This window comes from Bufo bufo, chromosome 5, assembly GCF_905171765.1.
Source record: "Bufo bufo chromosome 5, aBufBuf1.1, whole genome shotgun sequence".
Taxonomy (NCBI): domain Eukaryota; kingdom Metazoa; phylum Chordata; class Amphibia; order Anura; family Bufonidae; genus Bufo; species Bufo bufo.
The window spans coordinates 519,648,625-519,671,975 of NC_053393.1; the positions used below are offsets into that span (position 1 = coordinate 519,648,625).

At 45.2% G+C, this 23,351-nt stretch overlaps 1 protein-coding gene across 1 annotated transcript in view; it reads right to left on the reverse strand.

The window, feature by feature from the left end:
• The window catches only part of DBF4 (DBF4 zinc finger), a 53,169-nt gene extending 29,818 nt beyond the window's left edge, over positions 1-23,351 (reverse strand). The window contains exons 1-4 of the mRNA XM_040434537.1: positions 23,219-23,351; positions 7,652-7,712; positions 1,567-1,739; positions 324-515 (exon numbers count right to left, since the gene is read on the reverse strand). Of these exons, the coding sequence (XP_040290471.1) occupies positions 324-515; positions 1,567-1,739; positions 7,652-7,664 (378 nt within the window). The 5' untranslated portion in view covers positions 7,665-7,712; positions 23,219-23,351. The remainder of the gene's footprint in view (positions 1-323; positions 516-1,566; positions 1,740-7,651; positions 7,713-23,218) is intronic.

Below are 23,351 nucleotides of genomic sequence, written 5' to 3' on the forward strand. Positions count from 1 at the left end.
GATCAAGTCACAGACATCGCAGAAAGGTGTCTGCTGTATAATACAGCAGTCACCAGCTGGCTATGTCTCCAGCTCAGCTCCTGAGCAGGCGCCATGTTGAAAAACCCTGACTTCCACCATACCATACACATGTACGGTGAATGTCACTAACAGGTTAAAACAAACAGTTGAGGTACAAGCTCTAAAAATGTATACAACCCCTTTTAATGTGGGGGAAAAAAAAAAAAAAGCTATGGAACAGATTATACTACAATTACTTTGTGTTACATTGTTTGCAGACGTGTTCATCCCAAATAACCAGAGCTGACCGACAAATCACTTACCTTTTCCGGTTTCTTCCTAGAGCCCCCATCCTGGACATCTCCTCTATGAGCACTTGGCTTAGCAGAACTACTTCCCGAGGCAGGTTCGGGACTTGGCAAGGAACACTGATACCGCAATGACTTTGTACACTTCGCTTCCTTTTTACTGGTTATTAGAAAACTTATTTCTTTACTAAGAAATCCTTCAACGGTCTAAAATAAAAAGAACACCAAAAAGCACAATGAGCTTTAGTTAGACTTCAGGACTGTTCACACTGCAGTTTTCTTCTCTCTCTGTGTAGAACCTGCTCCAAACATAAACATGTCCGTACGCTTCCACTGCCAGGCAGGAAGCCAAAAGGGGATCATTTTGCCTCCGCTTGGCATAATACCCTAGGGTTGACAGATTCCACCCGTCACAGGCCATCATTATCACTTGATCTTCCCCGAGCAAACTCACTACTTGCTGTCAACTGGTGACTATAGAACTGGTGTCATCCGTTCTTTGGTGAAGTGACTGGTTTCACGTAACAGCGCAACATACCCGAGGAGCAATTGTACTACAGATCTGCAGGTATATGCAGCCGGAAGGAACCACAGCAGCGAGTCCACCACACTGCACTCAGCTCCTTCTAGCCCTAGAGCAGCAGAAGAGTCAGCAAAGCTCATTGAATGTTTCATGTGCAGGGCCAAGTCCAGCAGGAAGCACCATGGCCATAGGGAAAACCTTGGAAGTGGCTCAGGCTGCATGTCTGCCCGGTGAAGCTCCAGCCATAACTGTACATGGTCAGTTACATCACTGGAGCTTCCAGAGGAAGAGATATAAAGCAGCAGGAGCTCTAGGTCCTGATGCAAAGCTAAAAGGACAGTGATGCGCATGCTCCACAGCAAGCTCACACATGGGTCTCCTCGGTTCAGGCTGCACGCTCCTTTATGGGAAGCACGTTTGTGTAATGAGCCAAATATAGTCCATAGCAGTATATTGGGTTGTCATATGGAAATAGGTTTATTACAATCAAACCGAAAAATATATCTGATTCACTTCTGAGCTCAATACAAGAACTCTGCTTCCCAGCCTAGTAACATTGCAGGGATTACTGCAGAGCGACCCTCTCCCCAGATAAGGTAATAAAGCACCGAAGAAAGATTCGCTCACTTTGAAGGTTTTATAAAATTAGAGGTTTGTGAGGAAAGCGGAGGAAAAACTTCTATAAATGTATACGGAGGTAGAACCAGAACATAACACTAGGGATTTCACACTTACCCCTCCCAGTTCCTTTATGTCTTTCTCTAGTCTCTCAGCTACCAGTCTGGAGGCAATGTCCAGGTAAAACACTCGACCGGCAAAAGGCTTTTGTGTCGGTGCTTTATCTGGAAGATTTTTCGCTGTCGGCTGGCCCGGTTTCATCTTCACACCTCTCCCTTGTGTTCCTGCTTCTATACCACATGGAAAAAGAAAGCAGGTTATTAAAAAATCACAGTGAACTAAAAAGGACAACTTATCACCTATCCACTAGGGGTGCACCGAAATGAAAATTCTGGTCCGAAACCGAAAATTCAGGATGCCCTTGACCGAAAACCGAAACTGCCTTTTTGCCCAAATACTTTTAAAATACTTTTTTTTTAATGAGTGGCGCTGTTATGGAGAGGGGGATCTGTGGGTGGCGCTGTTATGGAGAGGGGGATCTGTGGGTGGCGCTGTTATGGAGAGGGGGATCTGTGGGTGGCGCTGTTATGGAGAGGGGGATCTGTGGGTGGCGCTGTTATGGAGAGGGGGATCTGTGGGTGGCGCTGTTATGGAGAGGGGGATCTGTGGGTGGCGCTGTTATGGAGAGGGGGATCTGTGGGTGGCGCTGTTATGGAGAGGGGGATCTGTGGGTGGCGCTGTTATGGAGAGGGGGATCTGTGGGTGGCGCTGTTATGGAGAGGGGGATCTGTGGGTGGCGCTGTTATGGAGAGGGGGATCTGTGGGTGGCGCTGTTATGGAGAGGGGGATCTGTGGGTGGCGCTGTTATGGAGAGGGGGATCTGTGGGTGGCGCTGTTATGGAGAGGGGGATCTGTGGGTGGCGCTGTTATGGAGAGGGGGATCTGTGGGTGGCGCTGTTATGGAGAGGGGGATCTGTGGGTGGCGCTGTTATGGAGAGGGGGATCTGTGGGTGGCGCTGTTATGGAGAGGGGGATCTGTGGGTGGCGCTGTTATGGAGGGGGGGATATGTGCACTGTTATGGGCATAACAGTGCACAGATCCCTTTCCCCATAACAGTGCACAGATCCTCCCTCCCCATAGCAGTGCCATAGACCGATCCCCCTACCCATAACAGCCCCGGCCCTGCTGCTCACAGCATCACTCACTGCATCTTTATTTTACCTTACAATCGTGACGCTCCAGTAACAACTCTGCATGCAGAGCGGAGGGCGGCGTAACGTCACTTACTCACGTGACGCACCTGCTCCGCCCACTTTATGAATGAAGGAGGCGGAGCAGGCGCGTCACATGAGTAAGTGACGTTACGCCGCCCTCCGCTCTGCATGCAGAGTTGTTACTGGAGCGTCACGATTGTAAGGTAAAATAAAGATGCAGTGACAACCGCCCGCCCGGCACCCGCCCGCAGATGGTGAGCTACTTAGTGGGTGACAAATCCCACACCCCATATTTTCGGCCGATATGTAACAATATCGGCCGAAATGGATTAGGTACATTTTCGGCCGCCGGAATTTCGGTGCACCCCTACTATCCACCTATCTCTGGAAGTCCCAGAGTCTGAATGGAGCAGTGGTGCACGTGCTCAATTGTTGCACCAGCGTTCTGGCATCCACTGATCGCACAGAATACGTGATGTGTCCGGTTTTAAGATCCGGCAGAAGATCTCAAAACCAGGCCAAACGGTTCCATGTAGGACCATTGTATTATGAAAGGAGTTGCTCCATGCAGAATGCCTTTCGCTCCGTCAGCACTCCATTTTGTAACCAGACACAAAACCGCTGCAAGATTTCCGGTCTGCGAAACAGAAAAAACTGGTTGCGGCACTAAAAACAATGCAAGTCAATGGTGACAGAGATGCATCCTGAGGTGTAAATTAAAACGGAACCTTTTTGGTCACGTTTTGAGATCCTCTGACTTTGCACAATAATTTGTGACTTTTACACCAAGGTGGCATAAAAAGCTAAAGAAATGTGCCCCAACGTGTATCTACTTTTATCCCGAGTAAAAGTGCCGCTCTTGTCCTCGTTTGTGCCTGGTATTGTACTTTAGTATTATTCATTTGAATGGTGCTAAAGGGGTCGCCTGGTTTCCGATATTAATGACCTACCCTCAGGATAGGGCGAGGGTCCGACGATCAGCTGTTTGAAGAGACCACGGCCCGCCGCTGCAATGCTGACAGCAAGCAGATAAACAGTGAAGAGAACGCAATGTTCACAAGTGCCGCGGTCTCTTCAAACAGCTGATCGGTGGGGGTGGGGCGGGTCAGAGCCCTGCCAATCTGATAGATAGGTCATGATATCGGAAGCCAGACACTTGTGGATACCTCCTCTTTAGGACTGAGTTAGCAACATATAGCGCTCCCTTATAGAGCATGTGCCAAGTTTTAACAGGATGCACAGAAGCAGAGTAGAGCGCTCAGCAATCCAATACAGATGAATGGATCCAGAGCTCAACCACTGCTCCAGTCATACAAAGAATCCTCATTCCTATAAGCGGTGGAGGACACGATCAGAGGCTTATCCCCCAACCTGTGGATAGAAGATACATTTAAAGGGAACCTGTCACCAGTTTTATGGTGTCCTAACTAAGGGCAACATAAATAAGTGACTGATTCGCTTAGCAAAATGCTGGGTCACTTTCTTTAATTGACCTCCAGCTGATAATGATGAGTCATGAATATTCATGAGCTCCTGACTCTCTCCCCCTACCTGCTGCTGAATGACAGTTGTTTCCATATGAATCAGCAGCAGGTGGGGAGGGGAGTGGCTATAGCTCTGAATTAAATATATACGCTGGACTCAATGACATCACGCTGGACTCAAATCAGTTCATTAGCATGCGGCATCTTTGTGTGTATATTATGAGATAACCATCTATCCCAGCAGTAAGTGAATACATCTAAGTCACTTTTTAGTAGTTAATGATTGTATATAATTAGTTAGATTATAATCAAATATCCACATGACAGGTTCCCTTTAAAACTACCCAAACCCCATTAACTCCAACTTTAAAGGGAACGTGTCATCAGAAAATTACGTACTGTTTAACCACCTCCGGACCGCCTAACGCAGGATCGCGTTCCGGAGGTGGCAGCGCTGCGCACAGTCACGCATATATGAGTCATCTCGCGAGACGCGAGACTTCCTGTGAACGCGCGCACACAGGCGCGCGCGCTCACAGGAACGGAAGGTAAGAGAGTTGATCTCCAGCCTGCCAGCGGCGATCGTTCGCTGGCAGGCTGGAGATGTGTTTTTTTAACCCCTAACAGGTATATTAGACGCTGTTTTGATAACAGCGTCTAATATACCTGCTACCTGGTCCTCTGGTGGTCCCCTTTGTTTGGATCGACCACCAGAGGACACAGGTAGCTCAGTAAAGTAGCACCAAGCACCACTACCCCCCCCCCCCCGTCACTTATTAACCCCTTATTAGCCCCTGATCACCCCATATAGACTCCCTGATCACCCCCCTGTCATTGATCAACCCCCTGTAAAGCTCCATTCAGACGTCCGCATGATTTTTACGGATCCACTGATAGATGGATCGGATCCGCAAAACGCATCCGGACGTCTGAATGAAGCCTTACAGGGGCGTGATCAATGACTGTGGTTATCACCCCATATAGACTCCCCCTGTCATTGATCACTCCCCCTGTCATTGATCACTCCCCCTGTCATTGATCACTCCCCCTGTCATTGATCACTCCCCCTGTCATTGATCACTCCCCCTGTCATTGATCACTCCCCCTGTCATTGATCACTCCCCCTGTCATTGATCACTCCCCCTGTCATTGATCACTCCCCCTGTCATTGATCACTCCCCCTGTCAGGCTCCATTCAGACATTTTTTTGGCCCAAGTTAGCGGAATTATTTTTTTTTTTTTCTTACAAAGTCTCATATTCCACTAACTTGTGTCAAAAAATAAAATCTCACATGAACTCACCATACCCCTCACGGAATCCAAATGCGTAAAAATTTTTAGACATTTATATTCCAGACTTCTTCTCACGCTTTAGGGCCCCTAGAATGCCAGGGCAGTATAAATACCCCACATGTGACCCCATTTCAGAAAGAAGACACCCCCAGGTATTCCGTGAGGGGCATATTGAGTCCATGAAAGATTGAAATTTTTGTCCCAAGTTAGCGGAATGGGAGACTTTGTGAGAAAAAAATTAAAAATATCAATTTCCGCTAACTTGTGCCAAAAAAAAAAAATTTCTATGAACTCGCCATGCCCCTCATTGAATACCTTGGGGTGTCTTCTTTCCAAAATGGGGTCACATGTGGGGTATTTATACTGCCCTGGCATTCTAGGGGCCCCAAAGCGTGAGGAGAAGTCTGGTATCCAAATGTCTAAAAATGCCCTCCTAAAAGGAATTTGGGCACCTTTGCGCATCTAGGCTGCAAAAAAGTGTCACACATCTGGTATCGCCGTACTCAGGAGAAGTTGGGGAATGTGTTTTGGGGTGTCATTTTACATATACCCATGCTGGGTGAGAGAAATATCTTGGCAAAAGACAACTTTTCCCATTTTTTTTATACAAAGTTGGCATTTGACCAAGATATTTATCTCACCCAGCATGGGTATATGTAAAATGACACCCCAAAACACATTCCCCACCTTCTCCTGAGTACGGGGATACCAGATGTGTGACACTTTTTTGCAGCCTAGGTGGGCAAAGGGGCCCATATTCCAAAGAGCACCTTTCGGATTTCACAGGTCATTTTTTACAGAATTTGATTTCAAACTCCTTACCACACATTTGGGCCCCTAGAATGCCAGGGCAGTATAACTACCCCACAAGTGACCCCATTTTGGAAAGAAGAGACCCCAAGGTATTTCGTGATGGGCATAGTGAGTTCATAGAAGTTTTTATTTTTTGTCACAAGTTAGTGGAATATGAGACTTTGTAAGAAAAAAAAATATAAAATCATCATTTTCCGCTAACTTGTGACAAAAAATAAAAAGTTCTATGAACTCACTATGCCCATCAGTGAATACCTTAGGGTGTGTACTTTCCGAAATGGGGTCATTTGTGGGGTGTTTGTACTGTCTGGCCATTGTAGAACCTCAGGAAACATGACAGGTGCTCAGAAAGTCAGAGCTGCTTCAAAAAGCGGAAATTCACATTTTTGTACCATAGTTTGTAAACGCTATAACTTTTACCCAAAGCATTTTTTTTTTACCCAAACATTTTTTTTTTATCAAAGACATGAAGAACAATAAATTTAGAGCAAAATTTATATATGGATCTCGTTTTTTTTGCAAAATTTTACAACTGAAAGTGAAAAATGTCATTCTTTTGCAAAAAAATCGTTAAATTTCAATTAATAACAAAAAAAGTAAAAATGTCAGCAGCAATGAAATACCACCAAATGAAAGCTCTATTAGTGAGAAGAAAAGGAGGTAAAATTCATTTGGGTGGTAAGTTGCATGACCGAGCAATAAACGGTGAAAGTAGTGTAGGTCAGAAGTGTAAAAAGTGGCCTGGTCTTTCAGGGTGTTTAAGCACTGGGGGCTGAGGTGGTTAAATCACTTTTTTACTTTTAACATTTTTAAATAATCTTTGATATTTTTCCATGTCACTTTGGCGTGACAGTTTACTCATTCTAATCCTGCCTGTAATGATGCCACCTCTGTGTACAGATAAGACAGGATCCAACATTCAAAATAGGTGATTGTCAGAGCTTATCTGTTCTTTCCTTGCACAATGACTGGGGATGAGCGAATTTCATATTTTTAAGTTTGTGTTGTGGTATGTGCTGAATTGCGAAATCTATGGGCTGCAAAACGGATCAGCCCAGTTTACGTTAGTCCTGAGGTCACAGAACATGCCTAGAAAACTCTCCCCTAGAAGTCGATGAGGTAATGCAATTTTTTTTAATGCAGTGTAAATGCTATTAAAGGGGTTCTGCATTTTGTTTAAACTGCGTGTCCGCATCCATTGCCCCGTTCTATGGTCCGCAAAAAAAAAAAAAATATAACCTGTCCTATTCTTGTCCGTTTTGCGGAACGCACACGGACGCCATCCGTGTTTTGCGGATCCACAATTTGAGGACCGTAAAACACACAACGGTTGTGTGCATGAGGCCTAAAGCAGAGGTAACAATGCAATATCAGGGAGTAAGATCACTTGTACTCACTGCTCCTTTGCATCTTGGGTCCAATGTTCACGGCATTTGCTTTGGGTCCTGCGGGCGGCAACTAGAGAACATAAGACAATTTATCAGGTTTGCAACAAAATATAATTCAGCAAATATTAAAACAAAAACATAACAGCGCTGGCTTTAGTGATCATATACGGCAGTGCTGCTACTTGCAGTATGCGTAGGCGGTCCCATGCACGTATCACGGCCTGCCCCATTAATGGGTCCGCAATCCAGAAGATACTGTGCGGGACGGAGGCACGGATTGAAAGCACCCCATAGAGCTTCCGTGGGTTTTCTGTCAAAAAAGTAGTACATGTAAATAGGGATCGACCGATATTGATTTTTTAGGGCCGATACCGATAATTTGTCAACTTTCAGGCCGATAGCCGATAAAAATACCCAGAATATCGTTATAAATTATTTTTGAGGAAAAAAAAAAACTTCCTACACAAATCTGCTGAAAATTAATGTTTATTGTTAACGTGTATTATTATTATTATTATTTTTTTTTGTAAATCTTTTTCATTTATACTTAATATTTTTGTGTTTTTTTTTTTTTACTAGCTTTTAGCCCCCTTAGGGACTAGAACCCTTGTCCCATTCACCCTGATAGATCTCTATCAGAGTGAATAGGATCTCGCACTCTCCCTGCTGCCCTGTGCTCTGTGCACACAGCAGCATGGAGCTGACTATGGCAGCCAGGGCTTTAATAGCGTCCTGGCTGCCATGGTAACCGATCGGAGCCCCAGGCTTACAATGATTAGAACTGGGGGGGGGCGCACTGCGCCACCAATGTTTTTACTATTGGGATGGGGGGCGCACTGCGCCACCAATGTTTTTACTATTGGGATGGGGGTGGGGGGCGCACTGCGCCACCAATGACTAATACTAGGGGGCTTGAGGGGGGGGGGGGCGCACTGCGCCACCAATGAAGATACCTCTCTTTCACATACTGTATTTGAATTAATGAAAGACTCATCTTCATTGGTGGCGCAGCGGCCACAGCCCCTCCCCTCCTCTTGTCTTCCGTCCTGTCATTGGAGGCAGCGGCAGCACAGGGGGAGGAGACACTGCTTCCTTCTCCCCTGTGCTGCGGAGGGAACACAGAACGCGCTTTCTGTGTTCCCAATACGTTATCGGTATATCGGCAAAATAGATGCCGATAACGTTCAAAATCCTCAATATCGGCCGATAATATCGGCCAAACCGATAATCGGTCGATCCCTACATGTAAATCTAAGGGATGGTGGACCATTGGATGTGGATGGCGGGCCCCGTTGAAGTGATGGCGGGCACACGGTTACATTCTGCACAGTACAACATTTACAGCAATTTCCATTGCTCCCATTATCCATGCACATGTTATAATATGAAGGATTTTCCTACAGAAATCTGTCAATTGCAGAATAAAATGGCAGTACTGGGAACGTTCAGTCTGACAGCAGCAGCGGTAAAGTCTAGCTTCATCCTAAGGCCTCATGCACACGGCCGTTGTTTTGGTCAGCAGTTTTTGCGGCTTGGATTTGTACCCATTCACTTCAATGGGGCCGCTAAAGATGCGGACAGTACTCAGTGTGCTGTCCGCATCCGTTGCTCCGTTCTGTGGCCCCGCAAAAAAAAATAAACAACATGTTCTATTCTTGTCCATTTTGTAGACAAGAATAGGCATTTCTACAATGGGCTGCCCGTTCCGTAAATTGTGGAAGGCACACGGGCGGCTTCTGTGTTTTGTGGACCGCAAAAAAACAGAACGGTCGTGTGCATGAGGCCTAACAGTCAGCGCTGGCTGAAGAGCTCACCATCTTTCACACTGGCAGATATATCCGGCCTCATTCACACGACTGCGATCGGCCAAGGAAACACAAATGTCCCCTGACGCAAGTTAGTAATTTATGATAAAGTCAGATTTCATCTGATCGTGGGTCTGCTGTATGCACGATGACGTGAAGCGACTGTACAATAAATCACTGATAGTCCGGTCGGGGGAGCTGCGGCCGACACACTGACCCCGTTTCCCGGACTGACCCCGGTCATGTGTTTGAGCCCTTAGGCCTCATGCACACAACAGTATTTTGCACCCTTTAGGGGTATTGCACATAGATCCATTCTTTTTAATGGGTCCGCCAAAAGAAACAAAAAAATTAAATAAGACAGCACACGAATAATCAAAGTCAGATTGGGGGGCACCGGACCCCCCCACAGATCATCTGTTAATGCAGCTGTCAAAGTCACCACCGAGACCGGAGTCAGAACCAGTCAGCTCTGTCCTGTGACATGGAGGCCAGTCAGATGAATGGTTAGCCATGAAATACAGGGATGGCTAAATTCTGATGTCCAGACGCCCTAATAGGGCGTACAGATTGGGCTTCACCTCCTGAGGCATTAAAGGGGTTTTGTCACTTCAGCAAATGATATTTATCCTATAGAGAAAGTGAATACAAAGCATACTCCATATTGCCTCCTTCGCTGGCTGGATTCATTTTTATATCACATCATACACTGCTCGTTTCCATGGTTACAACCATCCTGCAATCCAGTGGTGGCCGTGAGAACACACATAGGCCGCCTCTTTCCTATAGTGTGTAAGCATGGTCACTGCTGGATTGCAGGGTGGTCGTAACCATGGAAACGAGCAGTGTATAATGTGATGGAAAAATGAATCCAGCCAGCGAAGGAGGCAATATGGACAATCACAATGCATTACCAAGTGCCTTGTATTCACTTTCTCTACATGATAAATGCCATTTGCTGAAGCGAGACAATCCATTTTGTTGTGCATTTTTATACGCATACAATATTATCTAATGACATTATAACCAAAATGAATGCTCATCTCATTGCCTTTAAGAATAAAATCAGCCTGAACCAAAGTTCTATTATGTGGCTGAGAAAGCCAAGGCGAGTTCATGGCAAGTTCAGTTTATATAAAAATAATTGCGAACATAAACAGACATTGTATTTAAAAGTTATTGCTAAGGATATGGGTTTATCTATGGAGAGTATACCAGCCTCCTCAGACATGTTTGTCTGAAGGGAACAAGGTTGGTTTATGGATAAGCCATGACGTGATAAGAATTCATATCCTTGAGGCACACCTGCTATATGAGGTTCAATTTATATATTCATAATTATATATCTATATCTCTCTATCTCTGTATGGTATATTTAGTTTACAACATATTTTAATCAATAATTCATATAATGTGTTATCTATGTGTAACAATGTATCGATATATATATATATATGTTATACCATGTATTTATCATTTAGAAGGTATTGTGGAAGGTACAGAAACATTGAAGTAAGTTTATGTTAATTGGATTTCTGAGAGGAGTAAATGTTATTTCAAAACAAGTTATTCATGGATGTAGATAAGTGAAATGTACAAGTTCCGATGCTAAGCATCAAAGCCATTATATAAAATTTTCATCAATTTAACACATATTTCAAAAAGATAGGAGAAGACAGCCAACTCCAAGTCCAGGATATCGGTAATTAATAGTGTCAGGAAAAGACCTTCCTCAATGATGTATATTAACCACCTCAGCCCCCAGTGCTTAAACACCCTGAAAGACCAGGCCACTTTTTACACTTCTGACCTACACTACTTTCACCGTTTATTGCTCGGTCATGCAACTTACCACCCAAATGAATTTTACCTCCTTTTCTTCTCACTAATAGAGCTTTCATTTGGTGGTATTTCATTGCTGCTGACATTTTTACTTTTTTTGTTATTAATCGAAATTTAACGATTTTTTTGCAAAAAAATGACATTTTTCACTTTCAGTTGTAAAATTTTGCAAAAAAAAACGACATCCATATAGAAATTTTGCTCTAAATTTATAGTTCTACATGTCTTTGATAAAAAAAAAATGTTTGGGTAGAAAAAAAATGGTTTGGGTAAAAGTTATAGCGTTTACAAACTATGGTACAAAAATGTGAATTTCCGCTTTTTGCAGCAGCTCTGACTTTCTGAGCACCTGTCATGTTTCCTGAGGTTCTACAGTGCCCAGACAGTACAAACACCCCACAAATGACCCCATTTCTGAAAGTACACACCCTAAGGTATTCGCTGATGGGCATAGTGAGTTCATAGAACTTTTTATTTTTTGTCACAAGTTAGCGGAAAATGATGATTTTTTTTTTTTTTTTTTTTTTTCTTACAAAGTCTCATATTCCACTAACTTGTGACAAAAAATAAAAAGTTCTATGAACTCACTATGCCCATCAGCGAATACCTTGGGGTCTCTTCTTTCCAAAATGGGGTCACTTGTGGGGTAGTTATACTGCCCTGGCATTCTAGGGGCCCAAATGTGTGGTAAGGAGTTTGAAATCAAATTCAGTAAAAAATGACCTGTGAAATCCGAAAGGTGCTCTTTGGAATATGGGCCCCTTTGCCCACCTAGGCTGCAAAAAAGTGTCACACATCTGGTATCCCCGTACTCAGGAGAAGTTGAGGAATGTGTTTTGGGGTGTCTTTTTACATATACCCATGCTGGGTGAGATAAATATCTTGGTCAAATGACAACTTTGTATAAAAAAATGGGAAAAGTTGTCTTTTGCCAAGATATTTCTCTCACCCAGCATGGGTATATATAAAATGACACCCCAAAACACATTCCCCACCTTCTCCTGAGTACGGAGATACCAGATGTGTGACACTTTTTTGCAGCCTAGGTGGGCAAAGGGGCCCACATTCCAAAGAGCACCTTTCGGATTTCACTTGTCATTTTTTACTGAATTTGATTTCAAACTCCTTACCACACATTTGGGCCCCTAGAATGCCAGGGCAGTATAACTACCCCACAAGTGACCCCATTTTGGAAAGAAGAGACCCCAAGGTATTCGCTGATGGGCATAGTGAGTTCATGGAAGTTTTTATTTTTTGTCACAAGTTAGTGGAATATGAGACTTTGTATAAAAAAAAAAAAAAAAAAAAAATCAGCATTTTCCACTAACTTGTGACAAAAAATAAAAAATTCTAGGAACTCGCCATGCCCCTCACGGAATACCTTGGGGTGTCTTCTTTCCAAAATGGGGTCACTTGTGTGGTAGTTATACTGCCCTGGCATTTTCCAGGGGCCCTAATGTGTGTTAGGTAGGTAAATGACCTGTGAAATCCTAAAGGTGCTCTTTGGAATATGGGCCCCTTTGCCCACCTAGGCTGCAAAAAAGTGTCACACATGTGGTATCGCCGTATTCAGGAGAAGTTGGGGAATGTGTTTTGGGGTGTCATTTTACATATACCCTTGCTGGGTGAGAGAAATATCTTGGCAAAAGACAACTTTTCCCATTTTTTTATACAAAGTTGGCATTTGACCAAGATATTTCTCTCACCCAGCATGGGTATATGTAAAATGACACCCCAAAACACATTCCCCAACTTCTCCTGAGTACGGCGATACCACATGTGTGACACTTTTTTGCAGCCTAGATGCGCAAAGGGGCCCACATTCATTTTATGAGGGCATTTTTAGACATTTGGATACCAGACTTCTTCTCACGCTTTGGGGCCCCTAGAATGCCAGGGCAGTATAAATACCCCACATGTGACCCCATTTTGGAAAGAAGACACCCCAAGGTATTCAATGAGGGGCATGGCGAGTTCATAGAAATTTTTTTTTTTTGGCACAAGTTAGCGGAAATTGATATTTTTTATTTTTTTCTCACAAAGTCTCCCGTTCCGCTAACTTGGGACAAAAATTTCAATCTTTCATGGACTCAATATGCCCCTCACGGAATACCTGGGGGTGTCTTCTTTCCGAAATGGGGTCACATGTGGCGTATTTATACTGCCCTGGCATTCTAGGGGCCCTAAAGCGTGAGAAGAAGTCTGGAATATACATGTCTAAAAAATTTTACGCATTTGGATTCCGTGAGGGGTATGGTGAGTTCATGTGAGATTTTATTTTTTGACACAAGTTAGTGGAATATGAGACTTTGTAAGAAAAATAAATAAAAATTCCGCTAACTTGGGCCAAAAAAATGTCTGAATGGAGCCTTACAGAGGGGTGATCAATGACAGGGGGGTGATCAATGACAGGGGGGTGATCAGGGAGTCTATATGGGGTGATCACCACAGTCATTGATCATGCCCCTGTAAGGCTTCATTCAGACGTCCGGATGCGTTTTGCGGATCCGATCCATCTATCAGTGGATCCGTAAAAATCATGCGGACGTCTGAATGGAGCTTTACAGGGGGGTGATCAATGACAGGGGTGTAATCAATGACAGGGGGGTGATCAGGGAGTCTATATGGGGTGATCACCACAGTCATTGATCACGCCCCTGTAAGGCTTCATTCAGACGTCCGGATGCGTTTTGCGGATCCGATCCATCTATCAGTGCATCCGTAAAAATCATGCGGACATCTGAATGGAGCTTTACAGGGGGGTAATCAATGACAGGGGGGTGATCAGGGAGTCTATATGGGGTGATCACCACAGTCATTGATCATGCCCCTGTAAGGCTTCATTCAGACGTCCGGATGCGTTTTGCGGATCCGATCCATCTATCAGTGGATCCGTAAAAATCATGCGGACGTCTGAATGGAGCTTTACAGGGGGGTGATCAATGACAGGGGTGTAATCAATGACAGGGGGGTGATCAGGGAGTCTATATGGGGTGATCACCACAGTCATTGATCACGCCCCTGTAAGGCTTCATTCAGACGTCCGGATGCGTTTTGCGGATCCGATCCATCTATCAGTGGATCCGTAAAAATCATGCGGACGTCTGAATGGAGCTTTACAGGGGGGTGATCAATGACAGGGGTGTAATCAATGACAGGGGGGTGATCAGGGAGTCTATATGGGGTGATCACCACAGTCATTGATCACGCCCCTGTAAGGCTTCATTCAGACGTCCGGATGCGTTTTGCGGATCCGATCCATCTATCAGTGCATCCGTAAAAATCATGCGGACATCTGAATGGAGCTTTACAGGGGGGTAATCAATGACAGGGGGGTGATCAGGGAGTCTATATGGGGTGATCACCACAGTCATTGATCATGCCCCTGTAAGGCTTCATTCAGACGTCCGGATGCGTTTTGCGGATCCGATCCATCTATCAGTGGATCCGTAAAAATCATGCGGACGTCTGAATGGAGCTTTACAGGGGGGTGATCAATGACAGGGGTGTAATCAATGACAGGGGGGTGATCAGGGAGTCTATATGGGGTGATCACCACAGTCATTGATCACGCCCCTGTAAGGCTTCATTCAGACGTCCGGATGCGTTTTGCGGATCCGATCCATCTATCAGTGCATCCGTAAAAATCATGCGGACATCTGAATGGAGCTTTACAGGGGGGTGATCAATGACAGGGGGGTGATCAGGGAGTCTATATGGGGTGATAACCACAGTCATTGATCATGCCCCTGTAAGGCTTCATTCAGACGTCCGGATGCATTTTGCGGATCCGATCCATCTATCAGTGCATCCGTAAAAATCATGCGGACATCTGAATGGAGCTTTACAGGGGGTGATCAATGACAGGGGGGGGTGATCAATGACAGGGGGGTAATCAATGACAGGGGGGTGATCAGGGAGTCTATATGGGGTGATCACCACAGTCATTGATCACGCCCCTGTAAGGCTTCATTCAGACGCCCGTATGCGTTTTGCGGATCCGATCCATCCATCAGTGGATCCGTAAAAATCATGCGGACATCTGAATGGAGCTTTACAGGGGGTTGATCAATGACAGGGGTGTAATCAATGACAGGGGGGTGATCAGGGAGTCTATATGGGGTGATCAGGGGCTAATAAGGGGTTAATAAGTGACGGGGGGGGGGGGGTGTAGTGTAGTGTAGTGGTGCTTGGTGGGACTTTACTGAGCTACCTGTGTCCTCTGGTGGTCGATCCAAACAAAGGGGACCACCAGAGGACCAGGTAGCAGGTATATTAGACGCTGTTATCAAAACAGCGTCTAATATACCTGTTAGGGGTTAAAAAAAACACATCTCCAGCCTGCCAGCGAACGATCGCCGCTGGCAGGCTGGAGATCAACTCTCTTACCTTCCGTTCCTGTGAGCGCGCGCGCCTGTGTGCGCGCGTTCACAGGAAATCTCGCGTCTCGCGAGAGGACGCACCGGCGTGTCCACCCAGAAGAGCAGGGCCGCCGCAAAGACGCAATCCTGCGTACGGCGGTCCTGAGGTGGTTAAAAAGATTAAGAAGTTCATGTGAACGTATTATTAGATATTTCGTTTTAACCACTTCCCGCAACTGTAACGCCGAAAGGCGTCATTGCGGCGGCTCCCCCAGGCTACGCTAACGCCAATAGGCTTCATCTCGCGTGAGCCGAGATTTCCTGTGAACGCGCGCACACAGGCGCGCGCGCTCACAGGAACGGAAGGTAAGAGAGTTGATCTCCAGCCTGCCAGCGGCGATCGTTCGCTGGCAGGCTGGAGATGTGTTTTTTTTAACCCCTAACAGGTATATTAGACGCTGTTTTGATAACAGCGTCTAATATACCTGCTACCTGGTCCTCTGGTGGTCCCCTTTGTTTGGATCGACCACCAGAGGACACAGGTAGCTCAGTAAAGTCCCACCAAGCACCACTACACTACACTACACCCCCCCCCGTCACTTATTAACCCCTTATTAGCCCCTGATCACCCCATATAGACTCCCTGATCACCCCCCTGTCATTGATCACCCCCCTGTCATTGATCACCCCCCTGTAAAGCTCCATTCAGACGTCCGCATGATTTTTACGGATCCACTAATAGATGGATCGGATCCGCAAAACGCATCCGGACGTCTGAATGAAGCCTTACAGGGGCGTGATCAATGACTGTGGTGATCACCCCATATAGACTCCCTGATCACCCCCCTGTAAAGCTCCATTCAGATGTCCGCATGATTTTTACGGATGCACTGATAGATGGATCGGATCCGCAAAACGCATACGGACGTCAGAATGAAGCCTTACAGGGGCATGATCAATGACTGTGGTGATCACCCCATATAGACTCCCTGATCACCCCCCTGTCATTGATTACCCCCCCCGTAAAGCTCCATTCAGATGTCCGCATGATTTTTACGGATGCACTGATAGATGGATCGGATCCGCAAAACGCATCCGGACGTCTGAATGAAGCCTTACAGGGGCATGATCAATGACTGTGGTGATCACCCCCCTGTCATTGATTACCCCCCTGTAAAGCTCCATTCAGATGTCCGCATGATTTTTACGGATGCACTGATAGATGGATCGGATCCGCAAAACGCATCCGGACGTCTGAATGAAGCCTTACAGGGGCATGATCAATGACTGTGGTGATCACCCCCCTGTCATTGATTACCCCCCTGTAAAGCTCCATTCAGATGTCCGCATGATTTTTACGGATGCACTGATAGATGGATCGGATCCGCAAAACGCATCCGGACGTCTGAATGAAGCCTTACAGGGGCGTGATCAATGACTGTGGTTATCACCCCATATAGACTCCCTGATCACCCCCCTGTCATTGATTACACCCCTGTCATTGATCACCCCCCTGTAAAGCTCCATTCAGATGTCCGCATGATTTTTACGGATGCACTGATAGATGGATCGGATCCGCAAAACGCATCCGGACGTCTGAATGAAGCCTTACAGGGGCGTGATCAATGACTGTGGTGATCACCCCATATAGACTCCCTGATCACCCCCCTGTCATTGATTACCCCCCTGTAAAGCTCCATTCAGACGTCCGCATGATTTTTACGGATCCACTGATAGATGGATCGGATCCGCAAAACGCATCCGGACGTCTGAATGAAGCCTTACAGGGGCGTGATCAATGACTGTGGTGATCACCCCATATAGACTCCCTGATCACCCCCCTGTCATTGATTACCCCCCTGTAAAGCTCCATTCAGACGTCCGCATGATTTTTACGGATCCACTGATAGATGGATCGGATCCGCAAAACGCATCCGGACGTCTGAATGAAGCCTTACAGGGGCATGATCAATGACTGTGGTGATCACCCCATATAGACTCCCTGATCACCCCCCTGTCATTGATTACCCCCCTGTAAAGCTCCATTCAGATGTCCGCATGATTTTTACGGATGCACTGATAGATGGATCGGATCCGCAAAACGCATCCAGACGTCTGAATGAAGCCTTACACGGGCGTGATCAATGACTGTGGTTATCACCCCATATAGACTCCCTGATCACCCCCCCTGTCATTGATCACCCCCCCTGTCATTGATCACCCCCCCTGTCATTGATCACCCCCCCTGTCATTGATCACCCCCCCTGTCATTGATCACCCCCCCTGTCATTGATCACCCCTCTGTAAGGCTCCATTCAGACATTTTTTTGGCCCAAGTTAGCGGAAATTTTTATTTTTTTTTTCTTACAAAGTCTCATATTCCACTAACTTGTGTCAAAAAATAAAATCTCACATGAACTCACCATACCCCTCACGGAAACCAAATGCGTAAATTTTTTTAGACATTTATATTCCAGACTTCTTCTCACGCTTTAGGGCCCCTAGAATGCCAGGGCAGTATAAATACCCCACATGTGACCCCATTTCGGAAAGAAGACACCCCCAGGTATTCCGTGAGGGGCATATTGAGTCCATGAAAGATTGAAATTTTTGTCCCAAGTTAGCGGAACGGGAGACTGTGAGAAAAAAATTAAAAATATCAATTTCCGCTAACTTGTGCCAAAAAAAAAAAATTTCTATGAACTCGCCATGCCCCTCATTGAATACCTTGGGGTGTCTTCTTTCCAAAATGGGGTCACATGTGGGGTATTTATACTGCCCTGGCATTCTAGGGGCCCCAAAGCGTGAGAAGAAGTCTGGTATCCAAATGTCTAAAAATGCCCTCCTAAAAGGAATTTGGGCACCTTTGCGCATCTAGGCTGCAATAAAGTGTCACACATCTGGTATCGCCGTACTCTGGAGAAGTTGGGGAATGTGTTTTGGGGTGTCATTTTACATATACCCATGCTGGGTGAGAGAAATATCTTGGTCAAATGCCAACTTTGTATAAAAAAATGGTAAAAGTTGTCTTTTGCCAAGATATTTCTCTCACCCAGCAAGGGTATATGTAAAATGACACCCCAAAACACATTCCCCAACTTCTCCTGAATACGGCGATACCACATGTGTGACACTTTTTTGCAGCCTAGGTGGGCAAAGGGGCCCATATTCCAAAGAGCACCTTTAGGATTTCACAGGTCATTTACCTACTTACCACACATTAGGGCCCCTGGAAAATGCCAGGGCAGTATAACTACCCCACAAGTGACCCCATTTTGGAAAGAAGACACCCCAAGGTATTCCGTGAGGGGCATGGCAAGTTCCTAGAATTTTTTATTTTTTGTCACAAGTTAGTGGAAAATGATGATTTTTTTTTTTTTTTTTTTTTTTTCATACAAAGTCTCATATTCCACTAACTTGTGACAAAAAATAAAAACTTCCATGAACTCACTATGCCCATCAGCGAATACCTTGGGGTCTCTTCTTTCCAAAATGGGGTCACTTGTGGGGTAGTTATACTGCCCTGGCATTCTAGGGGCCCAAATGTGTGGTAAGGAGTTTGAAATCAAATTCTGTAAAAAATGACCTGTGAAATCCGAAAGGTGCTCTTTGGAATATGGGCCCCTTTGCCCACCTAGGCTGCAAAAAAGTGTCACACATCTGGTATCCCCGTACTCAGGAGAAGGTGGGGAATGTGTTTTGGGGTGTCATTTTACATATACCCCTGCTGGGTGAGAGAAATATCTTGGCAAAAGACAACTTTTCCCATTTTTTTTATACAAAGTTGGCATTTGACCAAGATATTTATCTCACCCAGCATGGGTATATGTAAAAAGACACCCCAAAACACATTCCTCAACTTCTCCTGAATACAGAGATACCAGATGTGTGACACTTTTTTGCAGCCTAGGTGGGCAAAGGGGCCCATATTCCAAAGAGCACCTTTCGGATTTCACAGGTCATTTTTTACAGAATTTGATTTCAAACTCCTTACCACACATTCGGGCCCCTAGAATGCCAGGGCAGTATAACTACCCCACAAGTGACCCCATTTTGGAAAGAAGAGACCCCAAGGTATTCGCTGATGGGCATAGTGAGTTCATGGAAGTTTTTATTTTTTGTCACAAGTTAGTGGAATATGAGACTTTGTATGAAAAAAAAAAAAAATAATAAAATCATCATTTTCCACTAACTTGTGACAAAAAATAAAAAATTCTAGGAACTTGCCATGCCCCTCACGGAATACCTTGAGGTGTCTTCTTTCCAAAATGGGGTCACTTGTGGGGTAGTTATACTGCCCTGGCATTCTAGGGGCCCGAATGTGTGGTAAGGAGTTTGAAATCAAATTCTGTAAAAAATGACCTGTGAAATCCGAAAGGTGCTCTTTGGAATATGGGCCCCTTTGCCCACCTAGGCTGCAAAAAAGTGTCACACATCTGGTATCCCCGTACTCAGGAGAAGGTGGGGAATGTGTTTTGGGGTGTCATTTTACATATACCCATGCTGGGTGAGAGAAATATCTTGGCAAAAGACAACTTTTCCCATTTTTTTATACAAAGTTGGCATTTGACCAAGATATTTATCTCACCCAGCATGGGTATATGTAAAATGACACCCCAAAACACATTCCTCAACTTCTCCTGAGTACGTAGATACCAGATGTGTGACACTTTTTTGCAGCCTAGGTGGGCAAAGGGGCCCACATTCCAAAAGCACCTTTCGGATTTCACTCGTCATTTTTTACAGAATTTGATTTCAAACTCCTTACCACACATTTGGGCCCCTAGAATGCCAGGGCAGTATAACTACCCCACAAGTGACCCCATTTTGGAAAGAAGAGACCCCAAGGTATTTCGTGATGGGCATAGTGAGTTCATAGAAGTTTTTATTTTTTGTCACAAGTTAGTGGAATATGAGACTTTGTAGGAAAAAAAATAAAATAAAAAAAAATCATCATTTTCCGCTAACTTGTGACAAAAAATAAAAAGTTCTATGAACTCACTATGCCCATCAGCGAATACCTTAGGGTGTGTACTTTCCGAAATGGGGTCATTTGTGGGGTGTTTGTACTGTCTGGGCATTGTAGAACCTCAGGAAACATGACAGGTGCTCAGAAAGTCAGAGCTGCTTCAAAAAGCGGAAATTCACATTTTTGTACCATAGTTTGTAAACGCTATAACTTTTACCCAAACCATTTTTTTTTTTACCCAAACATTTTTTTTTTATCAAAGACATGTAGAACTATAAATTTAGAGCAAAATTTCTATATGGATGTCGTTTTTTTTGCAAAATTTTACAACTGAAAGTGAAAAATGTCATTTTTTTGCAAAAAAATCGTTAAATTTCGATTAATAACAAAAAAAGTAAAAATGTCAGCAGCAATGAAATACCACCAAATGAAAGCTCTATTAGTGAGAAGAAAAGGAGGTAAAATTCATTTGGGTGGTAAGTTGCATGACCGAGCAATAAACGGTGAAAGTAGTGTAGTGCCGATTTGTAAAAAAGGGCCTGGTCTTTAGGGGGGTATAAACCTGTGGTCCTTAAGTGGTTAATGCTTAGAAGTTGTGATGTTCATCTGCAGTACCACAGGGCCATCTGGAAGCAGATGGACAATATTATATTATTTCATTATTTGTTCTATGCCATATTAGGAGTTAACATGACATCATGATGTTATTAGCATGCGAATACACCCACCTTACCTGATTGGGAATCCCTAATCTAAAGGGGATGATTCTTAGATAAGGGGGGGAATAATTACTCGTGTACAGAGCATTAGGGGAGATCCATAGGCCATAGATCCATCCATCCATACATTCAATCCAAAGAAAACTTTACCAAAAGAAACAAATTATTTTTTTGGATTACTAGGAAAGTTCTTGTGAACTGGTCCCATCTGAACTCTGTCTACCTTTGACCCGGTAACGTATATTTTGTTTACTACTCGTGATATTAATAAGATATTTCTCTCAGTATATAGCCAAGAGTTCCCATATTGTGGGAATATATGGTGTTAGGCGCCTCCATAATGCTGATTATTCTCTTAGCAAAGATGCATATTGTTAATGGAAGATCTGACATTATTTGAAAAGGGGACTAAACCCTTGGAAAGTTATTTTCCTTAGTCTGATTGCCGAGCTGAATATTTTATCATATTAATATCATATTTTTTATTTGATTTGAGTCTAGGGATAACAGTTATTTTCCTGTATAATCTGTGTTTTATTGTTATAGCCTGTTTGATAAACAGAAGATCCTAAGTTTTTCTTGGTATACGAGTCCGTTTGTAAGGCTACTTTCACACTGGCGTTTCTGGGTCCGCTTGTGAGATCCGTTCAGGGATCTCACAAGCGGCCCAAAACGGATCAGTTTAGCCCCAATGCATTCTGAATGGATAAGGATCCGTTCAGAATGCATCAGTTTGCCTCCGTTCCGCTCTGGAGGCGAACACCAAAACGCTGCTTGCAGCGTTTTGATGTCCGCCTGACGACGCAGAGCCAATCGGATCCGTCCTGACTTACAATGCAAGTCAATTGGGGACGGATCCTTTTTCACTGACACGATATGGTGCAATTGAAAACGGATCCGCCTCCCATTGACTTTCAATGTAAATCAAAACGGATCCGTTTGCATTATCATGGTAATGCAAACGGATCCGTTCTGAACGGATACAAGCGTTTGCATTATAGGTGCGGATCCGTCTGTGCAGATACCAGACCTGTCTTCTGGATAGGTCATCGGTGGAGGTCCGGGACCCCCACGGATTAGCACCGCAGGCCAGTGACGTCACTGTACATCAGTCCCCCCCATTGTTAGTCCCCCCCCCCCCCCCCCGTTGGAGCACCACTCCAGTGAAGTCCCTCTGCCGTGAGACTGACAGCGCTGGGCTGCACTGGTGTCCAAAGCAGCATATATATGCACAACGTATCCGGTCTTATTCCGAACGAGCAGAGACGTTGTGTGCACGTGCCGGATACGAGTGCGGTCCAGCGCTGTCAGGGGTCACGATTGTCAAGCACTAGGGGCGTCGCTGGAGCGATGCTCGAACGGCATAACTCCGCCTCCTGGTGCTCATTTGAAAAGCTAATATTTCTCCGCATCAATGCCACTGACTGCTGGACGCCAGTCGCCGGATATTGGTGACCTGTGGACATTGTGGCACACAGGACGCCGTGCCTGTAGCTCTGCTACAGAAACATGTCTCCATTCACTGACAGAAAGCAGAGATTCTGGCAAAGGGGAGCAAACCAAAAGGCTAAACATTTGATTGTATAGCAAAATTCATTGAAAGATGCAGAGGTGGTGCCGGTCACAGGTCAGGGGCACAGTCAACCTCCGGCTGTGCTGGAACTACAACCCCCAGCATGAACACTAGCTTCCCTGTACAAGTGAATGAAGCATGCTGGGAGTCGTAGTGACCTGGGTAGGTCGTACTGTACCTACCAGCTGAGGCCCAACTACAACTCCCAGCCGACACGTAAAAACCTATTGAGAGTGAAGTCTGCACTACAGGCCTCGGCCGCGTCCTCCCCTCAGTGCTGCCCCCGGCCTCACTGAGCCGCACTCACCGGGCGCCCGCTCCTCCCCACCGCCAGCCGGCTCTCCGGTTTCCCGGCGGGATCAGGCCGCAGCGCCAGCTCAGGTTATTCTCCGACGACTCCGGGATTTGATTTTTCCGCCGATTTCCCGCCTCTCCCCGAG